We start from the raw sequence: 20,910 nt of genomic DNA, 5'->3' as shown, positions 1-20,910 counted from the left end.
CTGAATGGCCAACTAATCTGTACATTGTGATTAGTCTGAATACCTCTGACGTCAGCCGGAAATGTGACGCTCCTTACCATGTTTGAAAGATTCGCTCACAATGCAATGCCAACAGGAGTTAACTTATAGGCTGTGAGTCAAAGCAGGAGGAATTATTATAATGTCGGTCTCGTCTACATCACCAATCCCAGGAAGTAAATTCGTCTGTTTGTTCTAGTTCTAGTTCCATTTACGTTGGAAACAATAACTCCCGCTATTGTTTACTTTGGGGTATGTATTTGGTATTTGGGGTATTTTGCATATTGTTAAGATGTAGTAATAGACACTTACATGTAGTTGTACCGTAGTTGCTCTTCAATGCTAAAATCCAAAAAAACTTATAATTTGAATTAACAGGGACCTTTAAGCCATTTGTGTTTTTGTATAAGTGTTTCAGTAATTCGGAATAAGAAAAGTACTTCTGAATAGAGACATGTAAAAAAGAAAGCACACCCTCTTTGTATTCTATGATTTTACATATCAGGTTTTTTTATATATATAATAATACAAAATAGCTTATTCTTAAGCTGTGTGCATACTGCCAGTGACTAGCATGTCAGGACGTGGGCGTGTCCAGCTACATGACTAAGAAAAGTTCAACGACTTCAACCTAAAACTAACGGCGAACACAAAGTGTGGGTGCTTCCCAGCGTTTTTTTACATTGGTTGCTTTGATACTTCTGTTTTATTTATCAGTCGTTGTACGATGCACCAGTTGGTTTTTGTGGTATTTGTGCCACCCCTCCTCCACTGTGATTGGACAACTGGGGGGCAGGACACACCAATGTTTCTTACGCGGCTGAAAACGCCTGAAGGACGCCGAATGCCAGCTGTTTTTCAGCTGATCGCCAGCCGAGAGCTTTGGTAGTTGTGATACTTGAGCTGTTAGCCGGTTGGTTGTTGTGATACTTGTCCCGCCCCTCCTCCACTGTGATTGGACGGGTGTGTGAGAACTGACATTGACGAGCGGAGCTGTTCACCCAAAGTTGAATCTCTTTCAACTCTCAGCGCTTAGAGCTGAGCCCGGAAAAACCACAGAGTGCCGGCTTTCAGCGCGGAAAGAAACGCTAGCTGCTGGCTTGTTTAAAAACGCAGGGCTTTAATTGAAAACAATTGAAAACACGCACCGGATGCAGCTTTGGTGTGCACGCCCCTAAGGGGTTGTGCACACTAAAACTTTTTAAGGCAGCTGAAAATGCCCGGACAACGCTGAATGCCAGCTGTTTTTTCTTCAGCTGAGTGCTTTGGTAGCTGTGATACTTTAGCTGTGAGCCGGTTGGTTGCTGTGGTAATGCCCCGCCCCTCCTCCACTGTGATTGGACGGGTGTGTGAAAACTGACATTGACGAGTGGCGCTTTTCACGCATTTTATTATTTTATTTTTTTCAACTTCAGCGTGGAGGAAAACCGCTAGCTGCTGGCTTATTTGAAAAACGCAGAGCTTCCATTGGAAACAATTAAAAACATGCGCCAGCCGCGGGCGTAAAAGCTTTGGTGTGAAAAATTAGCTGCAAGTTAAAAAGTAAAAAAATGTTCCAGGCTAAATAAGAAAAATGGTTAACGCAGACAAAACCACCAGACACTGACGTTTTTCTAATAGCGCAGCGCTTCCATCCGCTTATTAAGTCTGACGTCATGCAACGCTTCTGGGTCTAATCTTAAATGCCATATAAGGGAATAACAAAAAAGCACACTAATATACACTCGTATCATAATAAAAAATAACCAAAAACACCCAATCCTAATTTTTATCTCCATAACAAAATCCAAGATGACCAGACATGGACATAGACTGGAGACTGCAGTGTACTGTACACTGCAAGTTTATAAATTATTTGCTTAAATGTGTAATATAAATAAACCATGCTTAAAATTCAGCAGTTTAAATAATATCCTCGATTAAAACGAGTTGAGGCTTGGACCCGGAAACAGTAATCCTTATGTCATGACTTAATAAGCAGACAACTGAAAACATACGCAGGCCTCACGAAAAAACACCTTGGTGTACAAGCTGCCTTATGGGCGCCTCCTAATGACCTTATTAAAGGAGACGGGCAACAGACAGCTACAAAATCGCTGGCAATGTGCACGCAGCTTCAGTAACTTAATCGTTTTCTGCCACTTTATCGGACACTGAAGTTAAAGAACACTGAAGTTATTTTCGTAAGTTATATATATATAAAACTTTCAAACTTAGGTAGCGTGCACACCAAAGCTTTTAAACGCATCTGAAAACGCCTGGAGGCTGCCGAATGCCAGCTGTTTTTTCAGCTGAGCATCAGCTTTCTTCAGCTGAGGTCTTTGGTAGCTGTGATACTTCAGCTGTTAGCCGGTTGGTTGTTGTGATATTTGTCCCGCCCTTACTCCAATGTGTGAGAACTGACATTGACGAGCAGAGTTTTTCACCCAAAGTTGAATATTTTTCAACTCTCGGTGCTCAGCGCAGAAAAAATCTGAGAAGCGCTGACCGTTTTAAAAAACCCAGCGCTTCCATTGGAAACAATTGAAAATATGCGCAAGCCGCGGGGATAAAAGCTTTGGTGTGCACGCCCCCTTACTGTACTTTGTGTTTTAAGGATGACAGTAAGAAGTTATGGACGGAGATATAACTCAACTTTATATTTGGGGTAATGTTGACCTCTCAGCCCTTTAAGAGCAGTGAGAACAACTACTGTCGAGTTAAGAGGCTTTTCGGTTCCTCTGGAGAGAGAAGATCTGTATCCACAGATACATTCAGTCATGTTTTAATATAACCAGCTGTGAAATGGAAAACCTTACAATCGGATCGGTTCCCCTTGAGAGAGACCATCTTAACACAGAAACCGTTCTGGTGTGTTTCGGTACAGGTCTAAATATGCTTTCCCTGGCATCGTACCAGTGGGGTCTAACAAGATTAGTGGTTCTCCCTGTTTGCTGTAAAGTAGTCCATTACCCAGCACTTTAGAGAGCTCCCTTTGGAAAAACATCAGACACATCCCAGGGGTCTGATCAGCAAAGCCCATAACTGACTTGATAATCGGGTGTTTGGACTCGCGGCGTAATTATAGTCTACGCAATTTAAATTGGGCCTTTTGAGTCGTACAAACCCAGCACCCCTTTATAGAGTCACATTCGGACAGAACAAAGAATTTCAATGCAGTAATATTTTAGTATATACGAGAAAGCACGGCGTGCAGATAACCTTTGAGAATTACATTCCACATTAGCCGGCATCAATAAAGGTTTCAGCAAAAATTCAATAACTGCAGCATTACAATAGCGGCACCACTGCAGTATTGATACTTGAAACACGTCATCAGCACAGCCACAAATTCAACAATACACGCGCAAACACGTCAGAGACTCTCGCTCTTTTTGGCCGAAGTGGTCGAAGGTTGCTTTGGCTAACTCCCCACATCCATCACGGACACACGCGCAGTTATGCATTCTGCGAATACAGTAGCTATTGATCTGTTGGAACGCTGATGCGTGTATTCTTATCCTGCCCGACAGACCCAACCGACACTGATTCATAGCCCATGTTCTCACAATGTTCCTGTGGCGACACTGCGGCGCTTACACATGTTGCGCTCTATTGATCAGTCATTGGAAAAGGTCAAGTTAATGAGCATGCACGGTGCTCTTTGCTCCTGTGAGCTTTTATAGTCAACTTGTCTTGGATAATAAACTGTTGACGTCAGAGGAAACGTGATTCATCATAATAGAGCCTGATCAAAAATACATGACTAGTGAGTCAGTGCACAGTATAAAAACTGCTAGATTCTACAGGAAAATGCTGTTTTTAACAGTAAACAGTAAAATACTGATGAAATGGTTTCCCAAATAAAAATAAGTTAGGTTCCAGGGTATCAATACGGTAACATACCGTTAAATATAGGGGAGCTTTTAATTAACGGTAGTAGAACTGTAAATTAACAGTAGATTGCTGGCAACTTAAAGGATTAGTCCTTGTTTTTTTAAATCCAGATAATTTACTCACCACCATGTCATCCAAAATGTTGATGGACCCCAACACTTAACGGTTCTAATGCAGTTTAAAATTGCAGTTTCAAAGGACTCCCAAACGATGAATAAGTGTCTTATCTGGTGAAACGATTGTCATTTTTGGCAAGAAAAATACAAAATATGCACTTTTAAACCACAACATCGGTCTATCTCCGGTCATGTGACGTGCCAGCACGCCCTCACGCAATACATCATCACGCCGAAAGGTCACGGATGACGTATGCGAAACTCCGCCCCAGTGTTTACAAGTGTGGAGAAAGAGGACCGTTCAGACGTTGTTGTATGTCGAATGATACTAATTAATGTCTTTGTGTCAGTTTATTGTGTAAAATGGTCTGCAAATGTGCATTTCATATATGTAACACGTGACGTTTCGACGTCATTACTCAATTACGGGAGGTCGCGCTAGTTGTGGTTTAAAAGTGCAAATTATTTATTTTTTGGGCGAAAATGACAATCGTTTCACTAGATAAGACCGTTATGCCTCGTTTGGGATCATTTAGAGTCCTTTGAAGGTGCAATTTTAAACTGCATTAAAATGTTAAGTGTTGGGGTCCATTTAAAGTCCATTAAAATTAGAAAAATCCTGGAATGTTTTCCTCAAAAAACATAATTTCTTCTCGACTGAATAAAAGAAAGACATCAACATTTTGGATGACATGGTGGTGAGTAAATTATCTGGATTTTTTTTAGAAAATGGACTAATCATTTAAGGGCCATGTATAACTTTTTTTGGCGTCCTCGTGGCTTTGCAAGTATACTCATCGCTGTTGGCGCAGATGGCCGCGTTCGACAAGTACGCAATAAAAATGATCTGCGACATTTACAGTACATTAAAAAAATTAGGATAGATAAAAAGAAAAATAGCGGATCCACCAATGCAAACAAAGTTTAGAACAACCAAAAAGAAAAACAAAGAACAGGAATCAAAATGGTGACAAAAATGCTCCACAGCTTTCTGTTCTTGGAAGAAGTAAAAATAAAATAAAAAAGACAATGGTTTGTGTGCAAATGCTGTCTATTGTCTTTGTGTAATTGTTTGTAGTGTAGTTTCTCATCTCAACATTTTCACACCTTTGCGCTGTCGTATGCAGACTATCCAGATGATGAAAATGACGTCATGCGGACGGCGCGCATACGCAGACGGCCCGAGTATACCTTCGGCTTTAGCTGCCAGTAGTTTACCGTTATGTAACAGCACACCGAAACACGGGTACAAAGATGAAGACTTTTGGAGTTTGACTAGTTGTTTTGAGGAAGGCAGTGAACGTTACACAACAGCTGCTTTGATGCCTCCAGTCGTTGTGTTTTATAGAAAACAAATATTAGGATATAACTTCTGTTCACACAGTGACAGAGAAGCAGCATCTCTAAAAGCACAGCACTCTATTTTAATGCCATTCCAATCTGGTTTTTGGGAAAAATCATATGTGTAGTCAATATCTTGTTACCACCATAATGACTTAAGTTCATACAAGAGTATCTGTCAGTAAAGACAGAGATTAACTGGCATTTAACCCACGATATCCTTGTAAGAGTTTAATTGAGTTCACCAGTCAAATCAACAATGCGGTCTTTTCGACTAACCATTAAACCGTGAGTCAGAGTCAGAAGAAGAAGAAACCACCTACACAAGATGAACCTACGGCAGACAGCAGCACCACCTCGCCGGAAACAGTCTAATTAAAGCTGCTGAAAACAAACCGGTCCTCCTCAACATGACAGCTTATTACTGCACTTTAACAACACACTGAGGGAAAGGAAAATGCGATTACTGCCGTATCAAATATAACCAACATAATATTATACGTTGCATTGTGAGCCAAGTAATTCTCACAATGATAAATGTGGACTTTATCACCATGAAGGATGAAGGAGAAAAGGAAAGATTAAACAGTACTTCTGCACACGACACTGATATCAAAATATTGATCGAGAATAGGACCGTGAGACATAGCGAAATCAATGCGTAATGATTAATCACGATAAATACACATGTAAGCATTTCTTAAATATATACATGCATGTGTGTGCATTTATCTATACAAAGTTATTATACACAGTTCACACACAAATATGATGTTAACAAAAACTTTTATTTTGCTATAGATTAATCGCGATTAACCGTTATGCTTCACCACAGGGAAAATCGTAAATGTTCATACTGCAATGGTTTGCAATAACCAAAGGATTTCAGTACGTTTTAGCAGCATCTAGTGACCAACAAACAGCCTCTCATTTTCAAAACGCATATGGTAGCTGCCACAGGACAAACATGTCGTCGTCTGAGACAACGTAGAGACGAAACGCACTCTGTATAACAGTTTGTCCGTTTAGGGCTACTGTAGAAACATGACGGCGACTTCTATGTAAGGAGACCCGTGCTGTATGTAGATAAAAACAGCGCATTCTCAGGTAATAAAAAAACAAAACAGTTCATTATATAAAGTCTTTATACAGCACTCATTATATAGTTATGTATATTATTTTGCATTTCTGTCAAGAGATCCTCCTGAAAATTACACAATGCACCTTTAACTTGAAATTTTACTAACCTAAAGCAATTTTGTATCATGATTCATGACCGTATAATATTCAGCAAAAGTTAATACATATTGCAATTGTTTTTAATATTGTGCAACCCTAATATAAAATACCAAAATTGTACACCCTTTAGTGCTGGGCAAAGATTAATCGCGATTAATCGCATACAAAATAAAAGTGATTTTTGGCATAATATATGAGTATGGGCTGTGTGTAATTATTATGTATAAATAAATACACACACACACACATTCATGTATGTATTTAAGAAACGTTTACATGTTTATATATATTTATTTCTATTTTTATATATTCTATATTAAAAATAAATTTAAAAAAATTATATATAAGTAAAACAATTCTGAAATGAATATATGAATGTGTGTGTGGTTAAATGTACACAATAATTGGACACAGTACACGCACATATATTATGCAAAAAATCTCTTTTATTTTGTATGCGATTAATCGCGATTAATCTTTGCCCAGCACTAACACCCTTCAACAAATAAATTCCAATTGACTGGATTTCAATTCGGATTTCACCAAAATAAAATTCTGTTAACAAAAATCATGCAAAGTACAACACACCAAAAGCACTTTTGAGTAAAACTAGACAAAAGTATAATGTCTTTTTAGACTACTTTAAATTTTTAAGATGGTAAGTAACCTTTTAACCCATCTTTCTACATATTTTCAAAATGACTTAAACATTGTAACAAATCATTATAACAAATCTAATAACATAAAGGTTGTTGTATCGTAAAGGGTATACATACACAGTGTTCCCACACTTTAGTTAACGTAAAATTCAAGGACCTTTTAAGGACTTTCCAGGTCCAATACCCTCAAATTCAAGGACTAAATGTGGGGACACATTTCAAGTGAGAGCAAAGTTACATTGTGTTACCTTTTAAGATACATTGTTACAATTCCTTTTTGAAGGGAACTCGCGCTGCGTTACTGTGACTCCAGGGCTAAGTGCATCTGAATGTGTATATCAAATTCTACCAATGGTGAGGCTTAACGACAATGACAGGGTGACACGGGAGCCAGGAAGTATATCACTTTCTGAAATATTGCCAAAGACGGCATTACAGGGATACAGGAAGTATGGCAAGGGAGACATAGCGTCTCGTTCCCTTCTCAAGGAACAACAGTTACATACGTAACTCGAAACATTTTCATGTGTCAAACACAACTATGCAAAAAAGCATTTTGGTATGAATCAACATTCGCATACAGAAGATATAAGCATTTAAAGTGAACAGTTTAGCACATGTGCTTAAAAAGTCTAGATTTTTATATTATCCTACACTACACAGGGAATTATATGGATTTTTTTCCTAGAAAACTTCTTGCATAAAATAGATTGAAGCACTTTCAATGACCTGTATCCATGTATGTATATTTTCTAAAACTTCCCAGCAGGGCCTTGAATTATTTTCCCCAGATTCACAAACCTTCAAGGATTTCAAGGACCAGTTCGGAACCATGCATACAGTATCATTACAGCAATGCAAAGATTTGCATTACATTTATCCACTACATTTATTACATTTATTTGGCAGACGCTTTTATTTAAAGGTGACATAGAATAATTGAACGGAGTATTTATCCTTGTTCTGTGATGTGACATGTAGACAATTTTTTTTTTTTTGGGTCTGTAATGCCTTAGAAGCATCCTAAAAACCTCTCTCAGATAGCTCTATTAGGGTGGGGGATTTTAAACAAGTGGTTTTGCACCTATTTGGCTCCCCCTACTGGCTTAACTTGCAATCTCATTACTGATTGGCTGACTTTGCTGCCACTCAAAAAATGTAGCCAATTATTTTAAAGTGAAGTGCAGTTAGATGCCTGTGATGTCATAAGCATCAGTTTTTCAGATTGGGCTGTTTTCTGGCTGACATTTCTAAAATACGAATTTCTATGAGGCTGAGATGTTTAGCATGTTTAGCACTTTTTGTATGTTTGTGAATGTGGGTAGACTACCATTATTCAACAAAGACAAGGTAAAAATGGTTTTTCATTCTCGGTCCCCTTTAAAACGACATACAGTATGTGTGTTCCCTGGGTTCGAACCCATGACCTTTTGCACTGCTAATATGCAATGCTCTCCACTGTGCGATATACATGAAATCAAATATAATGCACATACTGAAACTGAACTGGTTAAGATAAACATGAATGAATGAATGAAAACCATGAACTCTTTTACATCATGAGGGCACTGAACTTATAAATAAGCAAAGAGATGCACAACATGCTTGATGTGACAAACATCACATACTGCTACAGCGACACGCGCATCAGGAGAAATGACTAAGAAGAAAGGAGATGAAGGACTTACACGCGGTATATTACAGTCACGACACAGGCAAGATCCAACACAACTGGACTGAGCTCAGAGCATACGACACCTGCAACATTGACATGCACTGTCTGATTTCTTGCTTTTTAAAAATGCATGTTTGTCTATAGAAGACATGAGCAGTCATGCAGGAGAAATGAATTTATGTCATGCAAAGGAAACACTGCCGTGTGCGTGTTGAAAGAGATATACAGCTACTGCGACAGGCCACGCGCACATGCGTGCATGTGGCATGCCGTCGGCGCATTTCTCATTAGTGGTCTCTTTTTACGACCATCGCTCACTACAGATGTTTTGTTTGCTTCAAGAGAGAGGCACCGAGCTCACATCACAGCACGTCTCCGGCGGAGCCAATCCACCAATCGGCACCCGCCATCCAGCATTAACATTCCCACGCGCGCTGCCTTTATGAAGACGCCAGTAATGTGACTCACAGAGAGAGAGAAAAATCTGCATTTCAGGATTAGAAAAGAAAAAGAGCAAGACTGGATGGAGGGAGTGGACGCGGAGAGGAAATTCACTCTGGTTACCATAGTAATACCTTCCGGATTCATCATCGTTCTGAATGATGTTATGACGGTTTCTCTCACTTTTCCCTGTGACATTCCTCTCAATATTGTCACCTCTTATTTCAGCTCCTGGGAAAAACGTGTCCCATAATGGGAAAGATCTGATCTAACGTGTCGTGATTCCACTGTAATCTGACTCAAATGCATTTACAGATGCAAGGAACCACTGAGCTCACAAACACAGTGAAGCTCACAAAAACGTGATGTGTGAACAAATTATAGTTTGCATGAGAAAACATGAGAAGCGTATAGAAGTCAACAAAGCATTTTTCTGTAAATTTTCATTACTGTACTACAATGACTCAAATCAGCATAACAAACACTGCCGTGGTGTAAATTAAATCAAATATAAAAAACAAGATTTTATTGCATTACAGTAAATTGGGAAATAAAAATAATGCCATGAGGCAAAAAACATAATGGTCTTAAAATTAGGTTTAGTTTTATTAAGCAGATTATAAACAACCACTTTTGATTTTAGATTGAAATATGAGCCGAGACTCGTGCATCAGTAAACACCAACCCAAAGGAAATGGAGTGAAAACAACAGATTCAAGGTTTTACTACATCGCAGCAAACACACAGTTGATCAGGAAAACCAAATGTTTACATCTTGTGTGTATGATCATATCACACACAACACACACACACACACACACACACACACACACACACACATACAGAGCAGGAGGGTTTCCCACTCCCCTGCATTCGCATGTCAACATACAAATGGGAAATCATGTGATGGTTTTAAAAACATTCACAGTAACGCACACCTACACACCCCCGTGAACACACACACACACATCTCATTCATCTTATAGCCGCATGCTGTGAAAGAGTGCGAGACCGCAGCTTTCTACAGACGAGCATCATCTCACATTCCTCCTCAGTGTTGCCTGGTGACAGTCGCCGTGGTGATGCAACCGTCTCCGTACCAATGGACCACCTGTGACTACACAAGTAAAATCTGTGCGTGTACTCACTCAGACTTGGCCAGTGCGCTCAGGGCCCGACTGAAGCACCACCCTACAAAGGGCAGGTCTCGTCCGTTGAAGCCGTCGCGAGGGAGATCTCGCTGGGCAGCGGCCGCGGGGCGATGGGGCCTCTCGGGCTCCTCAAAATTGGAGGTGTCATCGTCGGAGCGCAGAGACGGAACGAACGGAGGGAGCGCTGAAGGAGACGAGAGGAGAAAACATGTGAGATGATCGTTGAGCCACACAGCAGAGAAAAACAGACTGGGGGGAGAGAGAGAGGGAGAGCAGGGGAGAGAGAGAGAAGGGGGGAGAGAGGGGTTTCAGTGATGAGACTGTAGCGCAATAACTCGCTCACCCGCTCTCTCTCTCTCTCTCTCCCTTTCACTGCAGCAGTGTCGGCTAATCAGAGTGAGTCACAGCTCAACCCAATGCAACACACATACAGATGCGCAGCGCTGCATCTGCACACACACACACACACACACACAGCTGTATTAACACACACTGTATCTGCAGCTCAATGCATACATAGGTATGGGTCTCATATGGGCTCATACGTTTACATGCTAAAAAGGTGCAAACAAAATATTTTGTCTTATTTCTAGAAAAATATTCAAACATTCTTAGAAAGAACACATTTTTTTATCTTGAATTAACTTAAAGGTGCCAAAGAATGCATTGAAATTAAATTGTTCTCTGCTATCTACATAAAAGGTATGTGGCTTTATTAAGAGCAAATGTCCATTTACAACCCTAGGATTTGCCTTCAGAATGAAATGGTCTATTATTACCTTATTTGAAAGGTCATGAATAATAATGTTGAGCTCTGCTCTGATTGGCTGTTAGTCAGTAGCTGAAAGCTCTCAAAGCAAACAGACCTTATGTTTGAGTCTGTATCAGATAAAGATACAGATTTTGAGGAATAAACAATTGTTTGGAGATTGTTAAATGATAATTCCGGTATTTAACTACAGTGATGGACACTGACATTTTGACAATGGGTCGTGTCTTGACTTTTTGACTCGTTTAGAAGCGTCTCTTGACTGCTTCAGAATGGAAGTCAAGGGCCATGAACAAACATGTCATTAAAACAACACCTAACGTTCAGTTTCAAAACTGTGCTACTCACAGAGTGGTTTATGGTGTTTGTTGATGATTAAAAACAAATATTTTGGCGCAATGTATGATTTCAATCCGTGTTATTTGCTATAGTGGAACTATATTTTCAGACACCTCACAACTGCGTATATACTTCCACTCTATATGAAGCGTTTGCAGTCTAGGGCTGTCAAAATTAACGCGTTAATAACGCGTTAACGCAAATTCATTTTAACGCCACTAATTTTATTAACGGAGATTAACGCAACGCGCAATTTCTGTTTGACCCTTGGTCCAGCCCATAGTTGAATGAACAGAGACGCAGACAAATATGACTCTCTCTAAATGAGTAAAAGGTTTTCATAGAAATAAGAACATTAAGCAAATCGTCTACCAAATCCAATGCTCTAAATGCTTGTTGGACATCTGATATGATCTTTATTTATACGTCTGAGAGGTGTAACGTTACCGTCCTCCTAATGCTTAATCTAATACAAAAATGCGTCTCAATTCATTTTGGTTTCGCTTTTATGCATGACTTAGAAAATAGACTGCAGGACTTGCTTGATGTTAAAAGAGTCATTAAGAGAGATAAAGTTCGGTACCTGATTAATGTTAAAGAGTTATTAAGAGCGACAAGACTCAAATGCGATCCCCTCACGCTGACTGACTGATATCTGAAGCGCGTGCACACAGACGCGCGAGTGCGCGACCCGGATATATAGACATCTACACAAAATTACAGTTTTACAAATATCTGTTTTGATAAGAATTCACGCAGGTAGGCTCTATAATCTGTTATGTTTTAAGTAAATGTTTGGTTAACTGTTGGGTAAAACTATCTGATGAGTAACATTATATTAGATCACTTAGATTTTAAGCAGTCTGTCTCAATGTCAATCAAACAAAAGGAAAAAAAGTTGAACATACATTGATGATGTTTTTGCTTTGTGTGTGCTAAATCTATTAGTTTAACCAGTGATTTTAAGGTATTGATGAGGTAATATAATGTATGGATGTGGAAATGTTTGTGGTAATTTGACTCTTTCAACTTCAAACACGTGTAGTTCTGTCATATTTTGTTATATTTCAACAAATCATGCATTGTTCTATGTTTTAATAGAGAATGTCAAAATATGAACAACTATTTTTTTTTAAATTTGCTAATTCCGACTCAATTTGCCAGCACATGTCACAAATGATGCAGCAGCAAACAAAAATGGAGAAAGAAAAATCTTCTGAAAGGAAAATTCATTTACAAAACAATGGCTGGTGATTCTGTTAAAATGTAAACAGGCTGTTGTTAACATACATTTGCATAAAGCATCTATATATGTATATATGATTAGAATATAAAAAACCTGAAAAGTGTTAAATTAGGGTAAATTTAGAATGGATAAAAATGTGCGATTAATTTGCGATTAATCGCAGTTAACTCATGAAATCATGCGATTAATCTAGATTAATTTTTTTTATCTATTGACAGCCCTAGTTTGCACACTCCCGACTACTTGATGGCGACAACCACTTTGCCGTACAAGGACGCTGAACGGAACTCGGTGTCTTCCGTATAGACAGTCAATATCGAGCTCAACTTCAAACCTAAGGCTGGTCACTGAGCCATCAAATATGGGAAAAATATATCGGCGGAGTGATATATCAGCGAGCAATGAGTCTTCCAAGAGAAGTCAATGGACTTTTACAAAATGCCAAATAAAACACAACAGAAACTGTATTTCGCTACACTAGTTGTTTTTAATCATCAACGAACACCACAAACCACTTGGTGAGTAGCACAGTTTTGAAAATGAATGTTAAGTGTTGTTTTAATGACATGTTTGTGCATGGCCATTGACTTCCATTCTGAAGCAGTCAAGAGACACTTCTAAACGAGTCAAAAACTCAAGACACGACCCATTATCAAAATTTCAGTGTCCATCACTGTAGTTCATCCAAAACAAACCAAAAATGAGACTCAAAGTGTTAAATACCGAAATTATCCTTTAATGCACGTTTTTTGAGTGGAAAGTTTGTGTTTTGTTAGTATAGACCTATAAAACGTAACTGTAACCTCAATAGTAGAACTTCAACCTAAATGTTAGCATATAGCATTAAAGGTGCTCTAAGCGAATTCACGCGTTTTAGACCATAAAACATTTTTTGTTACATACAGCAAACATCTCCTCACTATCTGCTTGCTGCCTGTCCGCTGATCAAACCGTAAAAAAACGTGATCTCTGTAGACAGCCCAGGCTCTACAAACTGCAATAAAAACAAAGTGGCCAAACCTACAAACAGAAACCATAACAAAGTGTTCCAGCCAATAAACGACAAGAAGGATTTGAGGGTGAGGGTTGGGCGCGTTCATAAAAGCACGGAAGGGAGGGGGAGCAGGAGGAGGAGTTAGCTACGCTCCGTTTGTTTGAAAACAGTTCAAACTAGGGATGGGCACGGATATTCGAATATTCGATCAGCAATAATAATTCGAAATTTAAAAAATGGTATTCGAATGTTTGTTTGTTTTTGCCACCAAAGGGTTACGTTTAAATACTTTTAAATACTTATTTAATGCTTTTTCACTTCATCTTTACTGTCTTTTACAGACTTAAATGTTAAATATACAAGAACATTAATTTGTATGTATTTCTGATTGTTTGGCAATGCAGATTGCAGACGAATTTAAGTTTTTCCTTTTATCTCCGGGTTTGTCCGCGGCGAGGGCTCACGTGTTATTAAATGTGCTTCTCCGCCGCCCGCATCAACACATCATGAGAGATTTGTAAGCTTTCTGTTATAAAGTCTACTTTATTTTGTTAATCACGAGACAGACACGGAGACCGAAATGAAACGGAGAACATTTATCATATGCAGTGCTCTATCGAAAATGAACCGGATGACTGCACATGTCAAAGCTCCGTCTTTGTGAACAATAAGATATCGAGCCAGCTTACGTTATTTGTAAAATAATGTTAATACAGATATTCAATCTTGTTCAATCCGTCTGTTGTTTTTATCGTATAACCATCATCACGAGGAAGAGTTTTCTCCGCAACACCGGCATTATTGTATCTAGTCAGAAGAACGGCTTTCACCGAAGCAGGTAGGATAAATATGGTTTCCTTTATTCACAAATACATGTCAAACTAAACTGAGAAGATATTTATATGGCAACTGAGCAGTCGGTTATGTAGATGTATTTTTTCGTTTGCTCCGGGCTCTTATTTGGTGTTTTGAGTCTGTTTAAATGATGATAGCCCTTAAACTTTAAATTTCGCAAGTCCTCAAACTTCGCTTAGATTTGGGGTTAGTGTATAATATTTGGTATAATGTAAGATCAAACAGTAATGAATTCATACTAACGACCGACTTGAAACTAAGGATTTGAGTTAGACTTCGCTCCGCATGGGGTTTTAACGCCTTTTTTCTGTAGGATATTTTTTAAGAAGAATTTAAAAAATATATATATTTTTTACAATGTTCTTAATTTAAAAATACATATATATATATATATATATATATATATATATATATATATATATATATATATATATATATATATATATATATATAAGTTTATATATATAAATATAAGTTTAGCTTGTTGTGGATATTGGAAATTATGACAAAATGAAAAATACAAAACACGCATGTCTTAATTGACAATTTAAATAAACGAATATTCGAATATTCGTTCTTTATGAGCTTAAATATTCGAATAGTAAATTACTGGAAAATGCCCATCCCTAGTTCAAACACCAACAAAAAGTGACATCACACAGATTCGTTTAGAGCCCCTTTAACCAGCATATAACACTAGCTCACAGTCACATCTATGTTTGTTTTTAGCTTTCCGTCCCTCCAGAAAAACGTGATTATACAATCGCATGATTCAACGCATTATCAGCCAAAGTCCGCATATTTATGCGGGGGCTGCATTTTTTCAAATACGCCGCACTTTCACAGCATAAATTGCAGAATTCCGTGCGCAAAATGTGAGGGGCTGTCATGATTTCGTAATCACCGCATTTTGGTAGCAAAAGGTCACATATATCTTAGCAGAAAGTTAAAAAAGGTTGCATTTACTTCACACAAGCGCAGCCATGTCACTTGTTGACATGGGAACATTATGAAGTGATGTGAACATCATTGAAAAGCTGCAAACCGTTTTTGCAAGTTCCCGCAGTTTTTGCAATATACAGTGAAATTAAATTGCAAAAATATCCTGCATATTCCATCGCATTTTTTAAGAAAACATGCTGCAAGATCATTTAATGTTGGGGGCATACATGTCGACTGTAACGTCACAGTTGGTGTTATGTTCAGATTGGTCTGTTTTCCAGTGGTCTTTTGCATGCACAAGGTTTATATAAGAAGTGGGAAACAAGGCTCACGATATGTCATTAACATTTACAGAGCTCTTATTATTCATCTATGCCTGGATAAATACAATTTTACATTCTACGGCACCTTTAAGTTCCTTTATCGTAAGTAACCCATTGGCAAATCTCATTTTTCTTATTTATGCTTAAAAAAGATGATAGGTCACATTAACTTTCTTAAAGGGACAGTTCACTCAAATAGTCATTATTTATGATGTTGTGTTTCTTTTGCCCGTGGAACACAATACACAAATACAATTTTAGATAAATAAAAACAAAAAATAATGATGATGAAAGAAACACAAGCATTATTGTTTATGCTATTATATGCTATTCTGATAAATTCCGATAGCTTACTGTAGCGTCTCCATCTCAATAAACAGTATCAGAAAATTTGACAAATGAATCCTTGAGCTAAATTCAGGGTTCCCACACTAACTTCAAATCTTTCGAGGACTTTCCAGGTCCAATATCCTCAAATTCAAGGACTAAATGTGGGGACACATTTCAAGTGAGATCAAGGTTACATTTTGTTAACTTTTAAGATACATTGTTACAGTTCCCTTTCAAGGGAACTCTCGCTGCATCACTACAGTGACACTTTGGGGACGCCTCCAGGGGTAAGTGCGTCTGAATGTGTATATCAAATTCAACCAATGGTGAGGCTTAATGACAAAGACAGGGTGACGCAGGAGCCAGGAAGTATATCGCTATCTGAAATATTGCAAAAGACGGCGTTACAGGGACGCAGGAAGTATGGCAAGGGAGGGAGACGCAGCGTCTCGTTCCCTTCTCAGGGAACAACAGTTACATACGCAACCGAGACATTTTCATGTCAAACACAACTATGCAAAAAAGCATTTGGGCATGAATCAACATTGGCATACACGCATTTAAAACGAACAGTTTAGCATGTGTGAATTAAAGTTTAAAATGTTTATATTATCAACCTACACTTCAGACAGAATTATATGGATTTTTTCCCAGAAAACTTCTTGCATTAAATAGATTCAAGCACTTTCAATGACCTGTATCTATTTATGTATATATTCAAAAACTTCCCAGGGCCTTGAATTTTTTTCCCCGGATTCACAAACTTTCAAGTATTTTAAGGACCCGTTGGAACCCTGATTTTTATCAGCATGTGTGGAACATGTGTTTGAACCCATGACCATTTGCACTGCTAACGCAATGCTCTATCACTTCATATTTTGCTCATACTTCCACCTAACTAAGTTAACCCAATCCTAAAGCAGACATTATAGGCAAGCAGCTCATTGTCGTACCACAGACTTAAATAGTCAAATTAATTCAGAGCCTCTGTGTTTAACTTTAACCTACAATCTCAGTCTGGGCTCAGAGACACCACACATTACAGCCCACTGTGACAAATCCATTGATAACACAGAAGAAATAATCACTTGGGCTTATTAAGGGCTACAGAAATTGTTGTGTAATGGATAGCACCTATAATTTACAGTTACATGGAAAAATTACTTTGAAACACATTTATAAAGCTGGAGACAGACAGGAAACACGCATTGCATAAGCACACAATAGCTTTTAAATGCATCTTGTGTCAGTCCTCAACACATCTAAGTGTGTTGCTGTCACAAACATTAACATATCGTGTCCGCCTTGGTCACTTCTTAGTCAATAACTGTCATAGACACTAATGTATAATTACTTGATTACATCTTATGAGAAAACAGCGGTCAAGGTTTGTTTTGTGCATCCACTACTATGCATGCATCAGTTACAAAGTACACGCTAGCATGTGTAAAAAAGGTGGTATAACAAGGACTACTCATATTGACTATGAATGGGTGTCAGTGCAAAACTCAAAACAGACTTTAAAAAAGGGGAAAGTGCATCTTACCATGTCTCACATTGTTCCAGTCAATGGAGGAGAAGAACGGATGGGACCGGAGCCCCTCGTACCCCAGTCGCTCCCGTGATCCACACAACAAACTCTGGATCAGGTCCACAAACTGAGCGCTGGCCTTCGGTTCCTCCGGGAACTTCAAATAGCGCTGCAAACAAAACGCACATTGTGATGCATGTATGTGCATGAAGAAAAAAAGGAAATTAAAAATTTTAAAATTACATTAAAGAAATATCTCTGTTTGGGCATTTCTATGTTCACCATTCATGGAAAAAGTGTGTTTAGGAAGCCAAAAAAATAAACCTAATGGAAAATAATGACATAAACTCTTAAATAGGGCTCCAATACTAATCCATAAAATCGATAATAAAATTTGTTGTTAAAAGTTGAAGATTAAAATAAGTTTATTAATCTGGTGCAACATTTCCTCACCAGCACATCCCTGAAGACTCAATTCGTTTTGTGTTTTGACATTTAAAGAAATTTTATAATTTAAAAGCTGCAAAAAAAATTTATTTAATGCTTAAAACATCAAAAAAATATATATTAGTAAAACTCTACGGTTTGTGTTAGGTACACTTTTACAAGTGAATACCCTAATGTAGTCCTTAGATACAGAAGAGGATTAGGGCCACTGGTGAAAAAAATATTTGAATTCTGACTTTAATCTCAGAATTCTGACTTTAATTCTGAGATTAAAGTCAGAATTCTGAGATTGAGGTCGGAGTTCTGGGATTAAAGTCGGAATTCTGAGATTAAGGTCGGGGTTCTGAGATTAGAGTCAGAATTCTGAGATTAAGGTCAGAATTCTGAGAATAAAGTCAGAATTCTGAGAATAAAGTCAGAATTCAAATATTTTTTTCACCAGTGGCCCTAATCCTCTTCCGTACTTAGATATCGATAATAAGTGAAAAATCTAATAAAGTAATATTTGTGTTTTATTTGATTAGTCGATTAATCGCAAAATAATTGCCCGATTAATCAATTATGAAAATAATCGTTAGTTGCAGCCCTACTCTTAAATTTATATCACAGTCATAATAAAAACATTATAAATATATAATAATGCTTTACTTTATGTAGATAACAAATGGATTCGAATTGGTATCCGTTTACAATGGGTCAATTAAAGGCAGGATAGGCAGGAATTATCTTTTTTACAAATTTGTTTAAACAGTCTTTATATACCAATACATAATTAAAATGTAAGTACTCTGAAAAAGAGAGTATAAAACTCGAGTGCCTGTAGACCTCTCACGGCTGTTTTAAACACAGCTAATTTTTCCATTCAGGACGAAACAAATAATTGGCTTGCGCGACTATCACTCTCTCTCGCGACCCCTGTTGCTACGGGATCTGCCCACACATGCGCACATTCGATTGATTTGAACGTGCACGAGGCACTCTAGGAAGAGCAAATGTACGGGAGAGAAAGAGCATTTAGAACTCACAGTACCTGCATATCCAGTCAGCGAAGGCAAACGAGGCAAAAAAAGGAATAAACAAAGAAATCAAACGAGAGTAAATATCGTGTGCCTTTTCCTCGAGTCGACGATGCGGTAGCGGTATTGTCTCTGGAGTGTAGTCCTTATCAGAGTCAACAATGCAGAAACTCTTCCATGCAAAACACCGTATATTTTATGAATCTTCCACGAAATTCACCTTCATCACAGTGTAACTGATGGTAATAAAAAAAACTTGTATCAATGCAATCTGTTTTTAGCTTTGTCTTATAAAAATAACATGCTGGTTTGTTACCGAATCAAACAAAATATATTGTAAACTTAACCAGTATCGATATGCTAGCTTACTAGTGAGTACTAAAAGCCATCCTATTTGTTTATATTCCTAGTGATAAAGTTAGGTGTATTATTACATGTGATTGTGACATGATGTTACTACATGCACCGCAATCCTTCCTCTCCGCTCGTCTGAAGTAAATGCTTCTTCCAGCAGAGCCGGTCGGCGTCGCAAGTTCATGTGTTTTGGGGGCGTGGCTTACGAAGAAACCCAGAAGGGAGGGGGTGGAGTAAATGGAAAAATGAGCTGTGTTTAAAACAGTCGTGAGAGGTCTACAGACACTCGATTTTTATACTCTCTTTTTCAGAGTACTTACATTTTACTTATGTATTGGTATATAAAGACAGTTTAAACAAATTTGTAAAAAAGTTTTTAAGATAATTCCTGCCTATCCTGCCTTTAAGATGAAATGCAACATGAATAATCAATTAGTTTTGGGGATTACACAAATAGGTTGACAAAAATTGTTATGGTGCGTTCACACAAGATGCAGAAGAGGCGGCAAGCGCAAGTGATTTACATGTTAAGTCAATGCAAAGACGCGAATAGGCATCCTGCGGCGCGATAAGCGTGAATGGCGAGTTCCACGTGAATTGAGCGTTGCCGCGTGATTCCCGCAAGTTGAAAATATGTACTTTGGCAGATTTTCGCACCTTGTTAACCAATCAGGAGCTTGCTCTTGCAGTGAAGTAATTACAGGAAGCGAGCAGAGGCAGAAAAACAAAACAACAATGGAGGACAACCATCATTGCTACACAAGACATCTTCTTACTTTTACAGGAATTAAAAGGATCTTGTTTGGAAGAGTGAGGAGGTCGAACAATCTGGTAAGTTACTCAATTTGCGCTATATAAGCCCCTACCATGACGCAAATTTACGCGCGAATGAAGCGAGTAAACTTAAAATGTTCAAGTGTCCAACTACACGCGAATAGCGCGTTTTTGCTGCCTCTTCCGCATCTGGTGTGAACGCACAGTTATAGAGTAGAACATTTACAATCCATTTTCAGCCTCAGAATCACCTGAAAGTTCAAGATATTATTGATGGTTTTTGTTGAGGTCCCATCAGAAAAAGGTGATTTCATGTAGACCATTTCATAAGCAATGACGCCAAGGGACCACCAGTCACTTTCAGGACCGTAGCTGCACGTCAATCCTCCGTTTAGCGCGGACAGAATCTCTGGGGCCAAAAAATCATGAGTCCCCTCTGGAAGTCTGGAAGACGTCACCTGTACCACATAACAG

At 38.3% G+C, this 20,910-nt stretch overlaps 1 protein-coding gene across 5 annotated transcripts in view; it reads right to left on the bottom strand.

Moving 5' to 3' along the window:
• cita (citron rho-interacting serine/threonine kinase a) overlaps positions 1-20,910 on the bottom strand; it is a 100,302-nt gene that overhangs the window by 67,264 nt on the left and 12,128 nt on the right. For all 5 annotated transcript variants that reach the window (XM_055198241.2, XM_073861124.1, XM_055198243.2 and 2 more), the window contains exons 8-10: positions 20,688-20,894; positions 17,861-18,014; positions 10,514-10,700 (exon numbers count right to left, since the gene is read on the bottom strand). In XM_055198241.2, the coding sequence (XP_055054216.2) occupies positions 10,514-10,700; positions 17,861-18,014; positions 20,688-20,894 (548 nt within the window). The remainder of the gene's footprint in view (positions 1-10,513; positions 10,701-17,860; positions 18,015-20,687; positions 20,895-20,910) is intronic.

Source organism: Misgurnus anguillicaudatus, chromosome 22, assembly GCF_027580225.2.
Source record: "Misgurnus anguillicaudatus chromosome 22, ASM2758022v2, whole genome shotgun sequence".
In the NCBI taxonomy this organism is placed as follows: Eukaryota; Metazoa; Chordata; class Actinopteri; order Cypriniformes; family Cobitidae; genus Misgurnus; species Misgurnus anguillicaudatus.
This window is presented reverse-complemented; position numbering and strand designations above follow the sequence as displayed.